Raw genomic sequence first — 25,613 nt, forward strand, 5'->3', positions numbered from 1 at the left:
AATAAGAAGTCTCTACCTTAAGAATTGACTGAGAAACAGACTGTTGAGTTGCGTGATTTTCACTATGCGCACGTAATATGACAATAGCTCTTGGGTGATTTTAACCACTTCCGGTTGTCACAGGAAGCTCTTGCTTCACACACGTTGTCTTTGGGGTAGACATAAACGGAATCCTGAATAAGAAGTCTCTACCTTAAGAATTGACTGAGAAACAGACGGTTGAGTTGCGTGATTTTCACTATGCGCACGTAATATGACAATAGCTCTTGGGTGATTTTAACCACTTCCGGTTGTCACAGGAAGCTCTTGCTTCACACACGTTGTCTTTGGGGTAGACATAAACGGAATCCTGAATAAGAAGTCTCTACCTTAAGAATTGACTGAGTAACAGATGGTTGAGTTGCGTGATTTTCACTATATGCAGGTTGTCCATATGACAATAGCTCTAGGCTGTTTTAACCACTTCCCGTTGTCACAGGAAGTTCTTACTCAACACACGTTGTCTTTGGGGTAGACATAAACAGAATCCTGAATAAGAAGTCTCTACCTTAAGAATTGACTGAGAAACAGATGGTTGAGTTGCGTGATTTTCACTATCTGCAGGTGGCAATATGACAATAGCTCTTGGGTGTTTTTAACCACTTCCGGTTGTCACAGGAAGCTGTTGCTTCACACACGTTGTCTTTGGGGTAGACATAAACAGAATCCTGAATAAGAAGTCTCTACCTTAAGAATTGACTGAGTAACAGATGGTTGAGTTGCGTGATTTTTCACTATATGCAGGTTGTCCATATGACAATAGCTCTAGGCTGTTTTAACCACTTCCCGTTGTCACAGGAAGTTCTTACTCAACACACGTTGTCTTTGGGGTAGACATAAACAGAATCCTGAATAAGAAGTCTCTACCTTAAGAATTGACTGAGAAACAGATGGTTGAGTTGCGTGATTTTCACTATGCGCACGTAATATGACAATAGCTCTTGAGTGATTTTAACCACTTCCGGTTGTCACAGGAAGCTCTTGCTTCACACACGTTGTCTTTGGGGTAGACATAAACGGAATCCTGAATAAGAAGTCTCTACCTTAAGAATTGACTGAGAAACAGATGGTTGAGTTGCATGATTTTCACTATGCGCACGTAATATGACAATAGCACTTGGGTGATTTTAACCACTTCCGGTTGTCACAGGAAGCTCTTGCTTCACACACGTTGTCTTTGGGGTACACATAAACAGAATCATGAATAAGAAGTCTCTACCTTAAGAATTGACTGAGTAACAGATGGTTGAGTTGCGTGATTTTCACTATATGCAGGTTGACCATATGACAATGGCTCTAGGCTGTTTTAACCACTTCCCGTTGTCACAGGAAGTTCTTACTCAACACACGTTGTCTTTGGGGTAGACATAAACAGAATCCTGAATAAGAAGTCTCTACCTTAAGAATTGACTGAGTAACAGATGGTTGAGTTGCGTGATTTTCACTATATGCAGGTTGACCATATGACAATGGCTCTAGGCTGTTTTAACCACTTCCCGTTGTCACAGGAAGTTCTTACTCAACACACGTTGTCTTTGGGGTAGACATAAACAGAATCCTGAATAAGAAGTCTCTACCTTAAGAATTGACTGAGTAACAGATGGTTGAGTTGCGTGATTTTCACTATATGCAGGTTGACCATATGACAATAGCTCTTGGCTGTTTTTAACAACTTCCGGTTGTCACAGGAAGCTCTTACTTCACACACGTTGTCTTTGGGGTAGACATAAACAGAATCCTGAATATGAAGTCTGTACCTTAAGAATTGACTGAGTAACAGATGGTTGAGTTGCGTGATTTTCACTATCTGCAGGTGGCAATATGACAATAGCTCTTGGGTGTTTTTAACCACTTCCGGTTGTCACAGGAAGCTGTTGCTTCACACACGTTGTCTTTGGGGTAGACATAAACAGAATCCTGAATAAGAAGTCTCTACCTTAAGAATTGACTGAGAAACAGATGGTTGAGTTGCGTGATTTTCACTATGCGCACTTAATATGACAATAGCTCTAGGCTGTTTTAACCACTTCCCGTTGTCACAGGAAGTTCTTACTCAACACATGTTGTCTTTGGGGTAGACATAAACAGAATCCTGAATAAGAAGTCTCTACCTTAAGAATTGACTGAGTAACAGATGGTTGAGTTGCGTGATTTTCACTATGCGCACGTAATATGACAATGGCTCTTGGGTGATTTTAACCACTTCCGGTTGTCACAGGAAGCTCTTGCTTCACACACGTTGTCGTTGGGGTAGACAGAAACAGAATCCTGAATAAGAAGTCTCTACCTTAAGAATTGACTGAGTAACAGATGGTTGAGTTGCGTGATTTTCACTATCTGCAGGTGGCAATATGACAATAGCTCTTGGGTGTTTTTAACCACTTCCGGTTGTCACAGGAAGCTGTTGCTTCACACACGTTGTCTTTGGGGTAGACATAAACAGAATCCTGAATAAGAAGTCTCTACCTTAAGAATTGACTGAGTAACAGATGGTTGAGTTGCATGATTTTCACTATGCGCACGTAATATGACAATAGCACTTGGGTGATTTTAACCACTTCCGGTTGTCACAGGAAGCTCTTGCTTCACACACGTTGTCTTTGGGGTAGACATAAACGGAATCCTGAATAAGAAGTCTCTACCTTAAGAATTGACTGAGTAACAGATGGTTGAGTTGCGTGATTTTCACTATATGCAGGTTGACCATATGACAATAGCTCTTGGCTGTTTTTAACAACTTCCGGTTGTCACAGGAAGCTCTTACTTCACACACGTTGTCTTTGGGGTAGACATAAACAGAATCCTGAATAAGAAGTCTCTACCTTAAGAATTGACTGAGAAACAGATGGTTGAGTTGCGTGATTTTCACTATGCGCACTTAATATGACAATGGCTCTTGGGTGATTTTAACCACTTCCGGTTGTCACAGGAAGCTCTTGCTTCACACACGTTGTCTTTGGGGTAGACATAAACAGAATCCTGAATAAGAAGTCTCTACCTTAAGAATTGACTGAGTAACAGATGTTTGAGTTGCGTGATTTTCACTATCTGCAGGTGGCAATATGACAATAGCTCTAGGCTGTTTTTAACCACTTCCGGTTGTCACAGGAAGCTCTTGCTTCACACACGTTGTCTTTGGGGTATACATAAACAGAATCCTGAATAAGAAGTCTCTACCTTAAGAATTGACTGAGTAACAGATGGTTGAGTTGCATGATTTTCACTATGCGCACGTAATATGACAATAGCACTTGGGTGATTTTAACCACTTCCGGTTGTCACAGGAAGCTCTTGCTTCACACACGTTGTCTTTGGGGTAGACATAAACGGAATCCTGAATAAGAAGTCTCTACCTTAAGAATTGACTGAGTAACAGATGGTTGAGTTGCGTGATTTTCACTATGTGCAGGTTATATGACGATAGCTCTTGGGTGTTTTTAACCACTTCCAGTTGTCACAGGAACCTTAGAATCGACACAGGTAGACCTCACAGTAGCCTGATGGATTGTTGTAGAAGACAGGTTCATAAGGCATTCATAACCCACATAGGCTTCTGGTTGAATTTTGTAGAATAGTCTATGTGTTCCTATGGGGAGAGAAGTCATTGCACACAGTTTGATCTAAACACCTTCTTTTCACTGTGAAGGGTTAATGCCACAGGGTCAAGGTTGGCTTGCACAGATCGGGAGGACCTCAGGAACGCTCCTGGTTCCTCTCCATCGCTCGTTGTGTTGATTTCATCATGTCACCTTTGGTGACATTTTTTGCTGTTGAATCATATTGCAAATACACGGATGCGCATTTGCAATATGATTCAATTGGCATTTAGCATCACAACTTTGGCATGCTCAAAACCACTGCAGAAATGCATAATTGACTGTCCCGATGAACTGGGGATGGCCGTGCAGTGACTGTGGTTCCTCTCCATCGCTCGTTGTGTTGATTTCATCATGTCAACTTTGGTGATGTTTTTTGCTGTTGAATCATGTTGCAAATGCGCGTTACATTTGCAATATTCCATGTTACGTTTGCAATATGATTCAATGGGCATTTAGCATCACAAATGTGGCATGCTCAAAACCACTGCAGAAATGCATAATTGACTGTCCCGATGAACTGGGGATGGCCGTGCAGTGACTGTGGTTCCTCTCCATCGCTCGTTGTGTTGATTTCATCATGTCAACTTTGGTGATATTTTTTGCTGTTGAATCATGTTGCAAATGCGCGTTACATTTGCAATATTGCGTGTTACGTTTGCAATATGATGCAATGGGCATTTAGCATCACAACTTTGGCATGCTCAAAACCACTGCAGAAATGCATAATTGACTGTCCCGATGAACTGGGGATGGCTGTGCAGTGACTGTGGTTCCTCTCCATGGCTTGATGGTGAGTTTTTTTTGTGATTTTTGGAAAAATGTCCAAAATGACTAGGTGCGCCCCATACTGGATGGGCACTGATGGAAGGTGCTCCCTACCCAACCGCGGACCCCTTGCACCACCCTAAAGTCATTTAAAAGCCTTCTAAAAAAATACTCCTGGTAACCCATTTCGGGTCACCATGTGCACTGATGCGCATTTGCAATATGATTCAATGGGCCTCAACATCACGAATTTGGCATGCTTAAAAACACTGCAGAAATGCAAAATGAACTGTCCCGATGAACTGGTGATGGCCGGGCAGTGACTGTGGTTCCTCTCCATGGCTTGATGGTGACATGAGAGAAGTGGGATTGTCGTTTTTTAGCAATTTTTTTGAAAAATGTCCAAAATGACTAGGTGCGCCCCATACTGGTTGGGCACTGATGGAAGGTGCTCACTACCCAACCGTGCACCCCTTGCACCACCCTAAAGGCATTTAAAACCATTCTAAAAAATTACTCCTGGTAACCCATTTCGGGTCACCATGTGCACTGATGCGCATTTGCAATATGATTCAATGGGCCTCAACATCACGAATTTGGCATGCTTAAAAACACTGCAGAAATGCAAAATGAACTGTCCCGATGAACTGGTGATGGCCGGGCAGTGACTGTGGTTCCTCTCCATGGCTTGATGGTGACATGAGAGAAGTGGGATTGTCGTTTTTTAGCAATTTTTTTGAAAAATGTCCAAAATGACTAGGGGCGCCCCATACTGGATGGGCACTGATGGAAGGTGCTCCCTACCCAACCGTGCACCCCTTGCACCCTCTAAAGGCATTTAAAACCCTTCTAAAAAATTACTCCTGGTAACCCATTTCGGGTCACCATGTGCACTGATGCGCATTTGCAATATGATTCAATGGGCCTCAACATCACGAATTTGGCATGCTCAAAAACACTAAAGATATGCAAAATTGACTGTCCCGATGAACTGGGGATGGCCGGGCAGTGACTGTGGTTCCTCTCTATCGCTCATTGTGTTGATTTCATCATGTCAACTTTGGTGATATTTTTGCTGTTGAGTCATATTGCAAACGCACGTTACGTTTGCAATATAGCGCGTTACGTTTGCAATATGATTTAATGGGCATTTAGTATCACAAATGTGGCATGCTCAAAAATACTGCAGAAATGCATAATTGACTGGCCTGATGAACTGGGGATGGCCGGGCAGTGACTGTGGTTCCTCTCTGTCGCTCATTGTGTTGATTTCATCATGTCAACTTTGGTGATATTTTCTGCTGTTGAATCATATTGCAAACGCACGTTACGTTTGCAATATAGCGCGTTACGTTTGCAATATGATTTAATGGGCATTTAGTATCACAAATGTGGCATGCTCAAAAATACTGCAGAAATGCAAAATTGACTGTCCCGATGAACTGGGGATGGCCGGGCAGTGACTGTGGTTCCTCTCTATCGCTCATTGTGTTGATTTCATCATGTCAACTTTGGTGATATTTTTGCTGTTGAGTCATATTGCAAACGCACGTTACGTTTGCAATATAGCGCGTTACGTTTGCAATATGATTTAATGGGCATTTAGTATCACAAATGTGGCATGCTCAAAAATACTGCAGAAATGCATAATTGACTGGCCTGATGAACTGGGGATGGCCGGGCAGTGACTGTGGTTCCTCTCTGTCGCTCATTGTGTTGATTTCATCATGTCAACTTTGGTGATATTTTCTGCTGTTGAATCATATTGCAAACGCACGTTACGTTTGCAATATAGCGCGTTACGTTTGCAATATGATTTAATGGGCATTTAGCATCACAAATTTAGGCATGCTCAAAAATACTGCAGAAATGCATAATTGACTGGCCCGATGAACTCGGGATGGCCGGGCAGTGACTGTGGTTAATCTCCATTGCTCGTCACCCAGCAGTCAGCGTCCATCAGTCAATTAGTTGTCATTCTGACACCAAACTGATAGCATCTGACACCAAATCCACTTTTTCCAACTCGTATAGAAGCCAACTATCACATATGTCAGAGAAGGCCCATAATTCACAGTGCTTTCAATTTTAACCATAAAAAAACCTAAAACACATAGTTACGTTATAGCTGCGGGTCCAGTTCTGACATAATGTGTAGGCCTATGTGAGGCGACCCCGAATCCCAAGTTTCGGCTCGATAGGTCATTTGGTGCCCAAGCAATGGCCTTAATTGGTGCTGAAAATCCACTTTTTCAGGGCGTTACTACGGGGTCCCTGAATGAGCTATCGGACAGAGACATTGGGGTCCGTCTCTACGGGCCGAGGAGGTTTCAATGCACCTAGTCTTGCGACTCTGGGACATTTCTAAATGTCGCCATGTCCGTGATATTGAAAATGAATTGAAAATATTGCAAATGTACGAGGTGGTTTCTCGGTCAGAGAACCTTCTAGAGCCCCATAAATCACCGTGCACTATCGACTTGAGCTCTAGAACAGGTTTCTAAAATTTCGGAGCTCTAGGTCTGACGGTTCTTGAATCGTTTCAACAAAAGTAACTATTGAAGGCGGTATAAGACTCTAAGCCCAACACTATGTCCCTATGGCCAAATTGTGTGTGTGTGTTTTTTTTTTTTTTGCAAAAAGAATAGACACACGTTGTCTTTGGGGTAGGCATATACAGAATCCTCAATATGAAGTCTCTACCTAAAGAATTGGCTGGATGACATAGGGTTGAGTTGCGTGATTTTCACTATATGCTGGTTGACCATATGACAATAGCTCTTTGCTGTTTTTAACAACTTCCGGTTGTCACAGGAAGCTCTTACTCAACACATGTTGTCTTTGGGTTAGACATAAACAGAATCCTGAATATGAAGTCTCTACCTTAAGAATTGACTGAATAACAGATGGTTGAGTTGCGTGATTTTCACTATATGCCGGTTGACCATATGACAATAGCTCTTGGCTGTTTTTAACAACTTCCGGTTGTCACAGGAAGCTCTTGCTTCACACACGTTGTCTTTGGGGTAGACATAAATAGAATCCTGAATATGAAGTCTCTACCTTAAGAATTGACTGAATGACAGATGGTTGAGTTGCGTGATTTTCACTATCTGCAGGTTGCTTATATGACAATAGCTCTAGGGTGATTTTAACATTTTCCGGTTGCTCCAGGAACCTTAGAATCGACACAGGTAGACCTCACAGTAGCCTGATGGATTGTTATAGAAGACAGGTTCATAAGGCATTCATAACCCACATAGACTTCAGGTTGAATTTAGGAGAATTGTCAATGTATTCCTATGGGGAGAGAAGTCATTGCACACAGTTTGATCTAAACACCTTCTTTTCACTGTGAAGGGTTAATGCCACAGGGTCAAGGTTAGGCTTGCACAGATCGGGAGGACCTCAGGAACGCTCCTGAGGTTGAATTGTGCTTCTAACCCTAATGGTTCTCTCACTGTCACCCATAAGCACTTGACATATTGGTGCAGGCCTCATTTTGGGCCTAGTTTTCTCACGGTCGCTGCGCTCATACCGAGCAAGCTACGGTCAAGCGGGGCGTCTCATTGAACTCGTCTCAGCCTAGAGATAATGGTAATGCCATTGCAGGCTCTTTGTGTCTTTAAGCACCGCTCTGTGTCACTCCGTCCTTGCTGTGTGTGTGTTTGAGAGAGCTTTTCTTTGACATCTGATGGGATAAATGACTGATTTACAGTTCATGAGGGTTGCCTAGTCACACATATGAAGTTGTGGAAAGATCTGACCTTTTTAACCCTTCAAAGCAGCCCCTATGACACCATTATAAGGCATTTCTGGTTGACACAGGAATCTGAACGTTAGGCTCTTATAGAATATTGAGTTTTAAGTGTTTCTGTTAAGAACTGACTTATTTACAGAGGGTTGAACAAGTGTGTGTTGTTTCAGAAAATCACAGAAAATCACAGAAATCTCGCAGAGCTCCGAAACCTGCCTTAACGGACTCATCTGAACACGCTGCAACTGGATATGTAACTTTTTTGGAAAAAAAACCTCTTGTTGTTGAATATCACCAATGTGTCATTGTACAATTTCTCTGAAATGAACATTGGTAAATGCATGGTTCCTTTTCTCCTGACACCGTAGGCTCATGTAGTTTGATGTGAAGTGGTCAAATCAGCACTCTATTTTCCTGTTTGACTTTCAATCCCAGAAAAATAGCCTTAACTCGAAAAGCGTCGAGGCCTCGACTCCATCCTGTTCGGGGCCAACTGCCCATTATGCCAAACCCACGCAGACCGAGTTTCGTCTTCGAATTATCTTCGGTTTAGGAGAAAAAGCCGTGTCGCATTTGGTGATATATGTTACATTTGCAATATGATTCCATACGCCCTCTCGTGGAATAATCCGGGACTGCAAGAAAATGACCAAAATTTGAAAATTTAATTAAACGGAAACCGAAGGTCCGAGAGACTTCGTTCGATGACTTCCTGGAAGATCCGGCCCCCGCGATCGGCCCGACGCCGTGCGCGGATTTATCGGACGTGGTCGGACGTCTAGTAAGGGAGGGTACATTTGCAACATGGACTTTCTCACTAACCATACGGATGGCGCACGCGATGTCCCTTCATGTATGTGGGGGGTGTGTGGATGTGTGCGTGAAGCCTGTATGGATGTGGGGTGTGTGGATGTGTGCATGAAGCCTGTATGGATGTGGGGGTTGTGGATGTGTACTTGAAGCCTGTATGGATGTGGTGTGTGTGGATGTGTGTGTGAAGCCTGTATGGATGTGTGGGGGTGTGGATGTGTGCGTGAAGCCTGTATGGATGTGGGGGGTGTGGATGTGTGCGTGAAGCCTGTATGGATGTGGGGGGGTGTGGATGTGTGCGTGAAGCCTGTATGGATGTGGGGTGTGTGGATGTGTGCGTGAAGCCTGTATGGATGTGGGGGGTGTGGATGTGTGCGTGGAGCCTGCATGGATGTGGGGGTTGTGTGGATGTGTGCGTGAATCCTGTATGGATGTGGGGTGGTGTGTGGATGTGTGCGTGAAGCCTGTATGGATGTGGGGGGTGTGGATGTGTGCGTGAAGCCTGTATGGATGTGGAGGTGTGGGTGTGTGCTTGAAGCCTGTATGGATGTGGGGGGGTGTGGATTTATGCGTGAAGCCTGTATGTATGTGGGGGGTGTGTGGATGTGTGCGTGAAGCCTGTATGGATGTGGGGGGGTGTGTGGATGTGTGTGTGAAGCCTGTATGGATGTGGGGGGGTGTGGATGTGTGCGTGAAGCCTGTATGGATGTGGGGGGTGTGGATGTGTGCTTGAAGCCTGTATGGATGTGGGTTGTGTGTGGATGTGTGCGTGAAGCCTGTATGTGTGTGGGGGGGTGTGGATGTGTGCGTGAAGCCTGTATGGATGTGGGGTGTGTGGATGTGTGCGTGAAGCCTGTGTGGATGTGGGGTGTGTGTGGATGTGTGCGTGAAGCCTGTATGTATGTGGGGGGTGTGGATGTGTGCGTGAAGCCTGTGTGGATGGGGGTATGTGTGGATGTGTGCGTGAAGCCTGTGTGGATGTGGGGTGTGTGGATGTGTGCGTGAAGCCTGTGTGGATGTGGGGGGTGTGGATGTCTGCGTGAAGCCTGAATGGATGTGGGGTGTGTGGATGTGTGCGTGAAGCCTTTGTGGATGGGGGTATGTGTGGATGTGTGCGTGAAGCCTGTATGGATGTGGGTTGTGTGTGGATGTGTGCGTGAAGCCTGTATGTGTGTGGGGGGGTGGATGTGTGCGTGAAGCCTGTATGGTTGTGGGGTGTGTGGATGTGTGCGTGGAGCCTGCATGGATGTGGGGGGTGTGTGGATGTGTGCGTGAAGCCTTTATGGATGTTGGGGGGTGTGGATGTGTGCGTGAAGCCTGTATGGATGTGGGGGGTGTGTGGATGTGTGCGTGAAGCCTGTATGGATGTGGGGTGTGTGGATGTGTGCATGAAGCCTGTATGGATGTGGGGGTTGTGGATGTGTACTTGAAGCCTGTATGGATGTGGTGTGTGTGGATGTGTGTGTGAAGCCTGTATGTATGTGTGGGGGTGTGGATGTGTGCGTGAAGCCTGTATGGATGTGGGGGGTGTGGATGTGTGCTTGAAGCCTGTATGGATGTGGGGGGGTGTGGATGTGTGAGTGAAGCCTGTATGGATGTGGGGTGTGTGGATGTGTGCGTGAAGCCTGTATGGATGTGGGGGGTGTGGATGTGTGCGTGGAGCCTGCATGGATGTGGGGGTTGTGTGGATGTGTGCGTGAATCCTGTATGGATGTGGGGTGGTGTGTGGATGTGTGCGTGAAGCCTGTATGGATGTGGGGGGTGTGGATGTGTGCGTGAAGCCTGTATGGATGTGGAGGTGTGGGTGTGTGCTTGAAGCCTGTATGGATGTGGGGGGTGTGTGGATGTGTGCGTGAAGCCTGTATGTATGTGGGGGGTGTGTGGATGTGTGCGTGAAGCCTGTATGGATGTGGGGGGGTGTGTGGATGTGTGTGTGAAGCCTGTATGGATGTGGGGGGGTGTGGATGTGTGCGTGAAGCCTGTATGGATGTGGGGGGTGTGGATGTGTGCTTGAAGCCTGTATGGATGTGGGTTGTGTGTGGATGTGTGCGTGAAGCCTGTATGTGTGTGGGGGGGTGTGGATGTGTGCGTGAAGCCTGTATGGATGTGGGGTGTGTGGATGTGTGCGTGAAGCCTGTATGGATGTGGGGTGTGTGTGGATGTGTGCGTGAAGCCTGTATGTATGTGGGGGGTGTGGATGTGTGCGTGAAGCCTGTGTGGATGGGGGTATGTGTGGATGTGTGCGTGAAGCCTGTGTGGATGTGGGGTGTGTGGATGTGTGCGTGAAGCCTGTGTGGATGTGGGGGGTGTGGATGTCTGCGTGAAGCTTGAATGGATGTGGGGTGTGTGGATGTGTGCGTGAAGCCTGTGTGGATGGGGGTATGTGTGGATGTGTGCGTGAAGCCTGTGTGGATGTGGGGTGTGTGGATGTGTGCGTGAAGCCTGTGTGGATGTGGGGTGTGTGTGGATGTGTGCGTGAAGCCTGTATGTATGTGGGGGGTGTGGATGTGTGTGTGAAGCCTGTTTGGATGGGGGTATGTGTGGATGTGTGCGTGAAGCCTGTGTGGATGTGGGGTGTGTGGATGTGTGCGTGAAGCCTGTGTGGATGTGGGGGGTGTGGATGTCTGCGTGAAGCCTGAATGGATGTGGGGTGTGTGGATGTGTGCGTGAAGCCTGTATGGATGTGGGGTGTGTGGATGTGTGCCTGAAGCCTGTATGGATGAAGGGGGAGTGTGGATGTGTGCGTGAAGCTTGTATGGATGTGGGTGGTGTGTGGATGTGTGCGTGAATCCTGTATGGATGTGGGGAGTGTGTGGATGTGTGCTTGAAGCCTGTATGGATGGGGGGTATGTGTGGATGTGTGCGTGAAGCCTCTGTGGATGTGGGGTGTGTGGATGTGTGTGTGAAGCCTGTATGGATGTGGGGTGTGTGGATGTGTGCGTGAAGCCTGTATGGATGTGGGATGTGTGCGTGAAGCCTGTATGGATGGGGGGTATGTGTGGATGTGTGCGTGAAGCCTCTGTGGATGTGGGATGTGTGGATGTGTGTGTGAAGCCTGTATGGATGTGGGGTGTGTGGATGTGTGCGTGAAGCCTGTATGGATGTGGGATGTGTGCGTGAAGCCTGTAGGGATGTGGGGTGTGTGGATGTGTGCATGAAGCCTGTATGGATGTGGGGTGTGTGGATGTGTGCGTGGAGCCTGCATGGATGTGGGGGGGTGTGGATGTGTGCATGAAGCCTGTATGGATGTGGGGGGTGTGTGGATGTGTGCGTGAAGCCTGTATGGATGTGGGGGGTGTGGATGTGTGCGTGAAGCCTGTATGGATGTGGGGGGTGTGGATGTGTGCTTGAAGCCTGTATGGATGTGGATGTGTGTGTGAAGCCTGTATGGATGTGGGGTGTGTGTGGATGTGTGCGTGAAGCCTGTATGGATGTGGGGAGGAGGGTGGATGTGTGCGTAAAGCCTGTATGGATGTGGGGTGTGTGTGGATGTGTGCGTGGAGCCTGTATGGATGTGGATGTGTGCGTGAAGCCTGTATGGATTTGGGGTGTGTGTGGATGTGTGCGTGGAGCCTGTATGGATGTGGGGGGGTGTGGATGTGTGCGTGAAGCCTGTATGGATGTGGGGGGGTGTGGATGTGTTTGTGAACCCTGTATGGATGTGGGGGGTGTGGATGTGTGCGTGAAGCCTGTATGGATGTGGGGGGGGTGTGGATGTGTGTGTGAAGCCTGTATGGATGTGGGGGGTGTGGATGTGTGCGTGAAGCCTGTATGGATGTGGGGTTGTGGATGTGTGCTTGAAGCCTGTATGGATGTGGATGTGTGCGTGAAGCCTGTATGGATGTGGGGTGTGTGTGGATGTGTGCGTGAAGCCTGCATGGATGTGGGGGGGGGTGGATGTGTGCGTGAAGCCTGTATGGATGTGAGGTGTGTGTGGATGTGTGCTTGAAACCTGTATGGATGTGGGGGGTGTGTGGATGTGTGCGTAAAGCCTGTATGGATGTGGGGTGTGTGTGGATGTGTACGTGAAGCCTGTATAGATGGTGGTGCATGCATATGTTTGTGTGCTTGCGTTAGTATGAATAAATATGTTTGTGTGTGTGTGAAGGAACATGTGTGTGGCCGTGTCCGAATACCCATACTTGCATCTTAAATAGTAGGCCGTTTGAATATGTGAAAAAATAAAGTTTTATAGAATGTGACATTTCGAAAATCTAGTATACTTTAAATGCCTGGATGTCATACTCATTTCAGCATTCACTTTTCGGGAATTTCACAGCCACAATGCATTGGAAGGGAGGGCTGCGAGTTTTGATTAGCTAGATCTCTTCAAGAAAACAACAAAACAAGTTGGAATATGGCAATTAGTGAAGCTTCTACAGTAGTGTATATAATTTCTGTACCCTTTATAATGATCAGGATTATTTCATCCTAATGTGATTTTTTTTTTTTTCCAGATCAGTAGCTTGCCGTGCCTTTACCTAGTTATGCACTTTAGTAGAAATTGAAGTTATAACTGTTCAAACAGTAATGTTAGCTACAGGGTTTCTTGATAGCTGTTGAGCGACAACTTTTTTTAACATTAGCCTAGCTAGCTACTTGTTGTTAATACCAGGGCTTGTGTTCTGTTGCAGGGTCTGACGACAATACCAGGTATTTAATTCAGTGGCGAACACGACAGGAGAAATGCTGCAAAAAAAAATGTTTTGAGTAAGTAATGTGGCCATAATTAGCTTTCTTGCCACTGCACAATGCACTGTCACTAGCTGTACCTAACGTTAGTAACGCGGTAGCCTAAATTCCTATTTTTCACGGCGGTGCTGGTCCCACCACTTCTCTCTTCTTCTATATAGTTCTGATTTGTCACGTCGATTTTATTTGTGGTGAGCTGATTGTAATGTTCATGCTATGCAATATTAGTTTCTACCTGAACGGTTACAGCATGAATGGGTCTAGCTAGTTTTATTGCACATAACCTGTTATGGTGAAAGTAATGGTAAGCTGCACTCATTGTTTCACCTTGGCACTCCAATTTGATAAAGTATGTGGCAGTCCTAGCTATCTACAGAAAGTTCAAACAATTCTACTTTACTCATGTTTTGGTTAATGTTGTGCTTCATCTTATGTCTTTTCAGGATCTACATGAAAGAGTGTGAGCTGGAGGGGCAGCTAGCTGTCACCTCAACAAGCTTTCAGTCTCACTGAAGAATTAGACGTTCATCCACGTTCTCCAAATGTCACATTTCTAAGTATTTTTGTTGCTCCTACTACTCTGTATCGTTCTGTTCATTAAACGTCAAATTTCATCAAAGTTAAGATTTAAGTTTAGGCACACATTCCGAATGGTTATGGTTAGGGTTTGCGATAGGGTTAAAACCAAAAATTCTAACTAATGTCCATGACTGGGATTGAACACATGCCCATCCACCACCACAACAGTCTAACAAAACCCAAGCCTACTTGATGATAAAAGTGCTCTTGGTTGCCCCTAGCGGCTGGTTTTGAAGGCATTTCCTGATGTCTTCGGGACATGAATAGACGTCCAATTTCGACGTCAATCTTGAATGATCTCCCTGGTGACCTGCAAGGGTGAATAAGAAGTGGGAGAACCAAACATGACCTGTATGCTATTGTATGTTATCTTGACATTTATTTCTGTGCTGTACTTGGCTAATAAAGTTCCCCTTTTCTTCTAAAGTTCCCCTTTTCACATTCATGTAAGTGTGAAGACATACATGTTAGAAAGGTGCATGTGTTCCAGAGAAATTTACTGCAATTGGCATTTTTACAGGTATTTACATGTAGTATGTTTGATGCTGAAAGCTATCCTTTTCCATATTTTTTAGGAGTTAAAAGCTCCCCCCACCTGAGTCAGCACGAATGGAAGGAAGGCCACAGCCACATCCTGGGAGTGGTATGCAGTGATTGATGAGGTGCTGGGGGGCTGCCACTCCATCAACACACCGGTTATCATCTCCTCATCCTCCCTAGGTGCAGCTGTGGGCTCCTCTCCCTTCCAGAAGGGTCCAGATGTGGAAGCTGGAGAAGGTGAATGCCAGGGAGGCATGCCTTATGGCCATTTTAGAGGCCATGATTAAGTAGTTTTATGCATTTTCTATGTCTTTTATTTATAGCTATTAGGTATGTATTTTGTACTGTTTTTGGTGAAGTCCTTTGTTTAATATCGGTAAATCTACTGTTGATGTGTTTTACTTTCCCCATTTCAACATAAAGAAATGCACATCTGACCTCTGACCTATCTTGTTGCGGGTGCATGGTAACAACTAGATAAGTTGAAAGAAAAGAGAAGCCTGCACACTGCTCACTAGTATCACTTGTTTATTGAAGCTTAGGTGTTGGCCTCTTGGCCTTCTTCTGAGCTTTCTGCTCTACTAAACTAAATAAACCATCTTTGGTATAATAATACTATTACATTTCATTTCTATAGTGCTTTTCATAACATTCTCAAAGCACATCAAAAACAAGCAACACATCATCATGAGTAGCCTAGCTATCTCCCATTCATTCCTCTCAAGCTTCAGGTTGATACATGCTTAGGCTTACGGTCAACTCAAGTTTTCTCCAAATATGTTGTTCCAAATGCTAGCTACTAGGCTAATGTTAACCTAAAACAACACTCCGCTGTAGTGAAAGGTCACTGGGTGGGGTTACAGACGATCAAGACAACCTGGAACTCGGGGGGAAAAAACGTTCTGCGACTGGGGAAAATTTTTTTGAACGGTCATCCAACTCGGAATTACAAGTCAGCAGCTCTGCATTATCCTGAAGGGAGTATGGATGTGGACGGAGGTGTTGGAGTGTGTTTGGCTGTTTGAGGTCACAGATGACGTGTGTTTTGGCTGCAGCACAGTATTGTACTAACGCCACTCCTTGTCTGAATGAATGTTTGCTCCAACCATATGTTATATCGCATGATATGACATTACATTCTCACAGTAGACACTTACATTTCTCCTCACGTCTTTTCCCAGGGAAACAAGCACCTTTCAGAAATGGACTCCATCCTGCAATAAAAGGCAAGTTGTTCTGAATGTCGAAATACTCAAGTGAAGTAAAGAAACCTGTGCCCGTTTGGATTGTCAGGAAATGTGCATGGCCACCGGGCATTGGTAAATATGTCAGAACAGAACTACTCTGATGCACATTCACAGTGTGCTATTTAGACAGCCTGATCCAAACATCATGGCGTTAGCTAGTCAATCATATAAATCCCAGCAAGAAAGAGTATAGCTGGTAAAGTGCTTTATTCACTTGTTTGGAAACATGGATAACTGCTATAGCACTCACATGGATAACGTCTGGGTAGATTGCAATGTTGGTCTTTTTTAATTAGGTGGGTGAGCAATAATTATTGGAAAAACTTGGAGAACCAGCCACCACTTATTTATCAACACAAGAATATATCAAGTAGATACAGGGACTATTCTTGGAATAGTACTATTGTACCTGAAGTTACATTGAATAAAATATACTATGCTTGCCGATCAAATTTTTAAATGAAGATCAGCACAATATTGAATGAAATATACTATGCTTGCAGATTTAATTTTAATTGAAGATTATTCAGTTTTGTTGGTCTGAGAGTTGTAGATAATGTATGAATACATACATAGAAATCCACCAGAACTCAGAAATACTTACTAGAAAACCTGCTATCCATCAGTACCAGCAAAGATTCAAGATAAAATGTATCAAATCCCCCATTTACTGTAGTAAAGTTAAAAACTACATCTGTCTTACTTGGCTCTAAGCTACAGTGTCAGTTACAGATATTTAGTGGGAAATTGTCCGCATTAATCTTGACCCAGGTGGGAAAAGTTATCAAAATCAGGGAAATTATATGGATTGTTTTCTCTAATCTGGTATTCAAGGTGAAAAGGCAAAACTTTTCTTGCGTTTCAACCACCTCAGCCACTGCGATATTGCAAGGCTTTCAGAAGACAAACACACCACAGCGTCAGTAATCAGTTTCTGATTTCACTGTATGCTGTTTATGGAGCTCTGCAGTGTTTGTGTGGCTCCTTCGTGTGGCAGCGGTCCCCAGCCAATCACATTTCCCCATTTCTCCTCTGAGCAAACACCCAGTGTGGCCCAGGAGACCCAAGCCAAATGAACACAGAGCAGGACACCAATTTCCCCAGTTCATCAGGCTGCCTCCCCGACGGACACATGCGTTTATTTATTTATCTACACGTTGACGCTCACAGAGAGTGTTTGTGTTGGACCATACAGCTCCCACACTGAATCAGACCCTTGAGGAGGGTTGTTTTCATACAGTAGAATGGGTAAATTCACATCTGAGCCTTTATAGTAATAACATTTCAACATACAGGTAATTAAAATAAAGGAAACACTTGAGTAAATGAAGGATACAAAGTATATTAAATGCATGTGCTTCCACACAGTTGCGATTCCTGAATTCATTAAGCAGTTAACATCCCATCATGCTTAGGGTCATGTATAAAATGCCCAGTTGCCCATTAGTTTGGCTACCATGGCTAGAAGAAGAGATCTCAGTGACAAGGATCATAGGGGGTTTAAATGGGGTGGGTGTGTCTGTCGCCAGATCTCGACCCAATTGATTCTGTAGCTGCGCCTGTCAGTGTTTTCCACCACCAACAAAACACCAAATTATGGAATTTCTTGTAGAAGTATGTTGTCGGATCCTTCCAATAGAGTTCCCAGACACTTAGAACACAGAATCTATGCCAAGGTGCATTGAAGCTGTTCTGGCGGCTCATGGTGTCCCAATGCCCTATTAAGACACTTTACGTTTGAATTTCTATTATTTTGGCAGTTACCTGTACATCGCGATGTGAGCCACAGCACTGCTGGTTTTCATCCTTCCCCTTTAATCAGGGACTGAGTGAATGACCTGAAACAAATATACTGAACAAAAATATGAACGCAACGTGTGTGGTCCCATTTTTCATGAGCACAAATTTCTTTACATCCCTGTTAGTGTGCATTTCTCCTTTGCCAAGATAATCCATACACTGATTAAACAGCTTTGCACAACCAAAGAATCTCTGCACAAACTGTCAGAAACAGTCTCAGAAAGCTCATCGTCTTGACCACTGGCATGCTGGATGGCAGACAACGTGTATGGCGTTGTGGGCGAATGGTTTGCTAATACACAGAGATACCGTGACGATCCTGAGGCCCATTGTCATGCCATTCATCCTCCGCCATCACCTCAGGTTTCGTCATGATAATGCAAGGCCCACTGTCGCAAGGAACTGTTAACAATTCCCGGAAGCTGAAAATGTTCCAGTTCTTCCATGGCCTGCATACTCACCAGACATGTCACCAATTGAGCATGTTTGGGATGCTCTGGATCGACGTGTACGACAGCGGGTTCCAGTTCCCACCAATATCCAGCAACTTCAACTCTATGCAAAGGAGGTGTCACACTGCATGAGGAAAGTAGTGGTCACACTAGATACTGACTGGTTTTCTGATCCACGCCCCTACTTTTTTTTAAGGTATCTGTGACCAACAGATGCATATCTGTATTCGCAGTCATGTGCAATCCATCGATTAGGGCCTCATTAATTTATTTCAATTGACCGATTTTCCTTATATGAACTGTAACTCAGTTAAATCTTTGAAATTGTTATGTTTATATTTTTGTCCAGTGTAGAAACCAAACTCTTTGAGGCGGGGGGCAACCGAGCATGGCTGGCCACTATATCTACATAATGGTAGGGGAAATACTGATACTGTGGACCAGTACCCCTGGAGTGCCCTGTTGGTAGCATTTCCCAAAGTTCTGTTTATACTCTTACAGGAAAGGCTAATAATCTTGTTTTAAACCTGTGTATATTATTGCCTTATGTAATAGTGTGTGTGTTGCACGGGTGAATGCTACAGGACACTATGGTGGTGGGTGAAGTGAGTTCCCCCCATGCAATGTACTGTGGGCACCTCGGAAAGAGCTATATAAATTCAATCAATTACTTATTATTCAAAACTAAAACTAATGTATGAATGGAGCCTATCTGAAAATGTCCAACTGTATTGACGGCATTAAAGTATAATGTTCATACTGTGTTGAACAACTTGTCTTTTCATGTGCGTTCTGCAGGAGCAGCTATTTTCCTTTTGCCTCAGTTTTGAGTATTAGACACATAAAGTATGACTTTATGTTACCAATTAACCCTAGAGGCCCCAGACTCAGCAGTGACTGGCCTGTAATGGGCATGCCCCTAAAGAGTCGTAAATTCCAAGACCATACCTTAACAATTACAGCAGTCTGTCCCTCCATTCAGCTCCATAAGCAGGTGCTGTGTCTTAGTATGAAGATGCACTCTAAATGTATTTTCACCCATAAAAATCTATTAATTTGTAACACTGTTTTTGGTACCAGAGCCAGGTTCTCTCTCTTTTCTTGCTAGGCTGTGGCCTGGAATTTTCTCTCCTTTTGTTTGTCTCTGAAGTCAAGGGGAAAATATTTTATGTTAGCTATTCGGCCTTAAAAAGCAACTGAGGAAAAATAAAAACACATGTGAGGATTGACAGTAATCCAGCCAAGAGGTTTTTCTTTTCTTTTTTCTCCATGTTCAGACACATCTTAATACTGCTCTTCCTTTTCTTGTCCAGTCAGCGGGGAGCTAGAAAAGACTGTTGACTGGAAAATGTGCTAGTACCACAGACTCCACAGGAAGACACTCAAACCATAGGGTGCCGTCAAAACCCACAACACCGGCCACAGATGACTGACAGCACTGTCAAGCAGAGAGGGAGACGCTCCCTTTAAACTGAGATCTCAAAAAAACACTACACCTCTGGCTGCCACCACCAGACAATTAATACAGGAATTAAAGACGTAAAAAATGTCTATAACCATGGGGTTCCCACTTGTCCAAAACAAGCAGAACATTTCAAACTGAGGAATGCTACTAGCGAAAGAAAAGACTGACGTTTTTCTACTGTATGCTACAGATCCCTCCAATTGACCATCACTTCTTGTCCATCCTTCCCATTACCTCCTCTTCAGTCTTGTTTTTATTTATATACTGATTGATTCAACTGTTATTTTTAATGACTGCCTATTCCTCTGAAAGAGATCTTTACACATGTAAATAAACTGTTGACTTGGCCTTGTGCTTTCACTGCATATATCCTTTCAAATCTCTCTGCAGAACCTGGCAGGGTTTTCATGAAGCAGGGTGAAGGAGCAAGCTAACTTACATTAAAGAGAATTATTAACAACGTTTCTGGTCTGTTTACCACTGGGTTAGAGTTAACAGGTCAGTAATATAATCTGCCCGAGGATTCCAACAGGTCCCTCAGGCGTGACGTCCGCTGAAGGCCCATTCTGCTAACCGCGGCCTGCTAGCTACCTAGAGTTACTTTGAACCCTACTAATTCCACGACTGGTCTATCGACTTCACCGCATGAAGAGGCAAAAACAGACTTACCCCCATCGCGACGTCCCCCAAAGGCTAACTTGCTAGCCCCGGTCTGCTAACTGCTAGCTTGCCTGCCCAGTTCTGCTAACTGCTAGCTTGCCTGCCCCGGTCTGCTAATTACTATCCCCGGTCTGCTAACTGCTAGCTTGCCAGCCCCGGTCTGCTAACTGCTAGCTTGTTTAGCCCCGGCCTACTAACTGTTAGCTTGTTAGCATCGGCCTGCTAACTGTCTGAATCGCCGTGTCCCCAGTCAGCCCAACCACTCACTGGACCCATATGTTCACTTGGCTACGCATGCCTCTCTCTAATATCAATATGCCTCGTCCATTACTGTCCTGGTTAGTGATTACTGTCTTATTTCACTGTAGAGCCTTTAGCCCTGCTCAATATGCCTTAACCAACCATGTTGTTCAACCTCCTACATATGCGATGACATCATCGGGTTTAAACGTCCCTAGAGACTATATCTCTCATCATTACTCAATGCCTAGGTTTACCTCCAATGTACTCACATCCTACCTTACCTTTGTCTGTACACTATGCCTTGAATCTATGCTATCGTGCCCAGAAACCTGCTCCTTTTACTCTCAGTTCCGAATGTGCTAGACGGCCAGTTCGTATAGCATTTAGCCGTACCCTTATCCTACTTCTCTTCTGGTGATGTAGAGGTTAATCCAGGTCCTGCAGTGCCTAGCTCCACTTCCACTCCCACTCCCCAGGTGCTCTCATTTGTTGACTTCTGTAACCGTAAAAGACTTGGTTTCATGCATGTTAACATTAGAAGCCTACTCCCTAACTTTGTTTTACTCACTGCTTTAGCACAACCTGCCAACCCGGATGTCTTAGCCGTGTCTGAATCCTAGCTTAGGAAAACCACCAAAAACCCTGAAATCTCCATTGCTAACTATAACATTTTCCGCCAAGATAGGACTGCCAAAGGGGGCGGTGTTGCAATCTACTGCAAAGATAGCCTGCAGAGTTCTGTATTACTATCCAAGTCTGTACCCAAACAATTCGAGCTTCTACTTCTAAAAATGCACCTTTCCAGAAACAAGTCTCTCACTGTTGCCGCTTGCTATAGACCTCCCTCTGCCCCCAGCTGTGCCCTCGATATCATATGTGAATTGATTGCCCCCCATCTATCTTCTGAGCTCGTGCTAATAGGTGACCTAAACTGGGACATGCTTAACACCCCGGCCATCCTACAATCTAAGCTTGATGCCCTCAATCTCACACAAATTATCAATGAACCTACCAGGTACAACTCCAAATCCGTAAACACGGGCACCCTCATAGATGTCATCCTAACTAACTCGCCCTCCAAATACACCTCTGCTGTTTTCAATCAAGATCTCAGCGATCACTGCCTGCATCCGTAATGGGTCTGCGACCAAACGACCACCCCTCATCACTGTCAAACGCTCCCTAAAACACTTCTGCGAGCAGGCCTTTCTAATCGACCTGGCCGGGGTATCCTGGAATGACATTGACCTCATCCCGTCAGTAGATGATGCCTGGCTATTCTTTAAAAGTGCCTTCCTCACCATCTTAAATAAGCATGCCCCATTCAAAAAATGTAGAACTAGGAATAGATATAGTCCTTGGTTCACTCCAGACCTGTCTGCCCTTGACCAGCACAAAAATATCCTGTGGCGTTCTGCATTAGCATCGAATAGCCCCCGTGATATGCAACTTTTCAGGGAAGTTAGGAACAAATATACACAGGCAGTTAGGAAAGCTAAGGCTAGCTTTTTCAAACAGAAATTTGCATCCTGTAGTACTAACTCAAAAAGATTCTGGGACACTGTAAAGTCCATGGAGAATAAGAGCACCTCCTCCCAGCTGCCTATTGCTCTGAGGCTAGGAAACACTGTTACCACCAATAAATCCACTATAATTGAGAACTTCAATAAGCATTTCTCTACGGCTGGCCATGCTTTCCACCTGGCTACCCCTACCCCGGTCAACTGCCCGGCACCCTCCACAGCATCCCGCCAAAGCCCCCACCATTTCTCCTTCACCCAAATCCAGATAGCTGATGTTCTGAAAGAGCTGCAAAATATGGACCCCTACAAATCAGCCGGGCTAGACAATCTGGACCCTCTCTTTCTAAAATTATCTGCCGAAATTGTTGCAACCCTTATTACCAGCCTGTTCAACCTCTCTTTCGTATCGTCTGAGATTCCCAAAGATTGGAAAGCTGCCGCGGTCATCCCCCTCTTCAAAGGGGGTGACACTCTAGACCCAAACTGCTACAGACCTATATCTATTCTACCCTGTCTTTCTAAGGTCTTCGAAAGCCAAGTTAACTTTTAGGGACAGACGTTCCGCTAGCGGAACGCCTCACCAATATCCAATGGTAGAGCGTGGCGCGAAATACAAATACCTCAAAAATGCTACAACTTCAATTTCTCAAACATATGACTATTTTACACCATTTTAAAGACAAGACTCTCGTTAATCTAACCACATTGTCCGATTTCAAAAAGGCTTTACAGCGAAAGCAAAACATTAGATTATGTCAGGAGAGTACCCTGCCAAAAATAATCACACAGCCATTTTCAAAGCAAGCATATATGTCACAAAAACCAAAACCACAGCTAAATGTAGCACTAACCTTTGATGATCTTCATCAGATGACACTCCTAGGACATTATGTTATACAATACATGCATGTTTTGTTCAATCAAGTTCATATTTATATCAAAAACCAGCTTTTTACATTAGCATGTGATGTTCAGAACTAGCATACCCACCGCAAACTTCCGGTGAATTTACTAAATTACTCATGATAAATGTTCACAAAAAACATAACAATTATTTTAAGAATTATAGATACAGACTCCTTTATGCAATCTCGGTGTCAGATTTTAAAATAGCTTTTTGGGGAAGCACATTTTGCAATATTCTGAGTACATAGCCTGGCCATCATGGCTAGTTATTTTGACACCCACCAAGTTTGGGGCTCACCAAACTCAGAATTACTATTAAAAAATTGGATTACCTTTGCTGTTCTTCGTCAGAATGCACTCCCAGGACTTCTACTTCAACAAAAAATGTTGTTTTGGTTCCAAATAATCCATAGTTATATCCAAATAGCGGCGTTTTGTTGTGCGTTCAAGATGCTTTCCAAAGGGTGACGAAAGGGTGACGCGCCCGGCGCGTTTCGTGACAAAAAAATTCATAATATTCCATTACCGTACTTCGAAGCATGTTAAACGCTGTTTAAAATACATTTTTATGCGATTTTTCTCGTAAAAAAAGCGATAATATTCCGACCGGGAAACCCTGTTTTCGTTCAAAGACTGAAAATAAAAACATGGTGTCGGCTCGTGCACTCGCCCCCAGTCTCATTGTTCTCAGATCGACCACTATCCAAATGCGCTACTGTTTTTCAGCCATGGCCTGCAAAGGCATAATTCAATGTTTTGCCGCCTTCTGAGAGCCTATGGGAGCCGTAGGAAGTGTCACATTACAGCAGAGTTTTCAATAAAGAGAGTGTAGAAGGCCAAGAAATGGTCAGAGAGGGCACTTCCTGTAAGGAATCTTCTCAGGTTTTGGCCTGCCAAATGAGTTCTGTTATACTCATAGACACCATTCAAACAGTTTTAGAAACTTTGGAGTGTTTTCCATCCAAAGCAATAATTATATGCATATTCTAGTTTCTGGGCAGGAGTAATAATCAGATTAAATCGGGTACGTTTTTTTTCGGCCGTGAAAATACTGCCCCCTATCCATAACAGGCTAGCTTGAAAAATGGGTGTCTGATTATTTCTGGCTGGGTACTCTCCTGACATAATCTAATGTTTTGCTTTCGTTGTAAAGCCTTTTTGAAATCGGACAATGTGGTTAGATAAAGGAGAGTCTTTTCTTTAAAATGGTGTAAAATAGTCATATGTTTGAAAAATTGAAGTTTTGGGATTTTTGAGGAGTTTGTAATTCGCGCCACGCCCTATCATTGGATATTGGCGAGGCATTCCACTAGCGGAACATCTAGATGTAAGAGATTAAATCGGGTACGTTTTTTATCCGGCCATGAAAATACTGCCCCCTATCCCAAACAGGTTAACAAACAGATTAGCGACTATTTCGAATCCCACCGTACCTTCTCCGCTATGCATTCTGGTTTCAGAGCTGGTCATGGGTGCACCTCAGCAAAGCTCAAGGTCCTAAATGACATTATAACCGCCATCGATAAGAAACATTACCGTGTAGCCATATTCATCGACCTGGCCAAGGCTTCCGACTCTGTCAATCACCACATTCTTATTGGCAGACTCGACAGCCTTGGTTTCTCAAATGATTGCCTCGCCTGATTTACCAACTACTTCTCTGATAGAGTTCAGTGTGTCAAATCGGAGGGCCTGTTGTCCGGACCTCTGGCAGTCTCTATGGGGGTGCCAAAGGGTTCAATTCTCGGGCCGACTCTCTTCTCTGTATACATCAATGATGTTGCTCTTGCTGCTGGTGATTCTCTGATCCACCTCTATGCAGACGACACCATTCTGTATACTTCTGGCCCCTCTTTGGACACTGTGTTAACTAACCTCCAGACGAGCTTCAATGCCATACAACTCTCCTTCCGTGGCCTCCAACTGCTCTTAAACGCAAGTAAAACTAAATGCATGCTATTCAATCGATCACTGCCTGCACCTGCTCACCCGTCCAGCATCACTACTCTGGACGGCTCTGACTTAGAATATGTGGACAACTACAAATACCTAGGTGGCTGGTTAGACTGTAAACTCTCCTTCCAGACTCACATTAAGCATCTCCAATCCAAAATTCTAGAATTGGCTTCCTATATCGCAACAAAGCATCCTTCACTCATGCTGCCAAACATACCCTCGTAAAACTGACCATCCTACCGATCCTCGACTTCGGTGATGTCATCTATAAAATAGCCTCCAACACTCTACTCATCAAACTGGATGCAGTCTATCACAGTACCATCCGTTTTGTCACCAAAGCCCCATACACTACCCACCATTGCGACCTGTACGCTCTCGTTGGTTGGCCCTCGCTTCATACTCGTCGCCAAACCCACTGGCTACAGGTCATCTACAAGTCTCTGCTAGGAAAAGCCCCACCTTATCTCAGCTCACTGGCCACCATAGCAGCACCCACTCGTAGCACGCGCTCCAGCAGGTATATCTCACTGGTCACCCCCAAAGCCAATTCCTCCTTTGGTCGTCTTTCCTTCCAGTT

General features: G+C 44.6%; 1 protein-coding gene across 1 annotated transcript in view; it reads left to right on the forward strand.

The window, feature by feature from the left end:
* The window catches only part of LOC115151126 (RNA-binding protein Raly-like), a 43,053-nt gene extending 28,782 nt beyond the window's left edge, over positions 1–14,271 (forward strand). The window contains exon 7 of the mRNA XM_029695136.1: positions 14,106–14,271. Within this exon, the coding sequence (XP_029550996.1) occupies positions 14,106–14,126 (21 nt within the window). The 3' untranslated portion in view covers positions 14,127–14,271. The remainder of the gene's footprint in view (positions 1–14,105) is intronic.
* Positions 14,272–25,613: the final 11,342 nt, after the last annotated feature.

This window comes from Salmo trutta, chromosome 16 (assembly GCF_901001165.1).
Source record: "Salmo trutta chromosome 16, fSalTru1.1, whole genome shotgun sequence".
Taxonomy (NCBI): Eukaryota; Metazoa; Chordata; class Actinopteri; order Salmoniformes; family Salmonidae; genus Salmo; species Salmo trutta.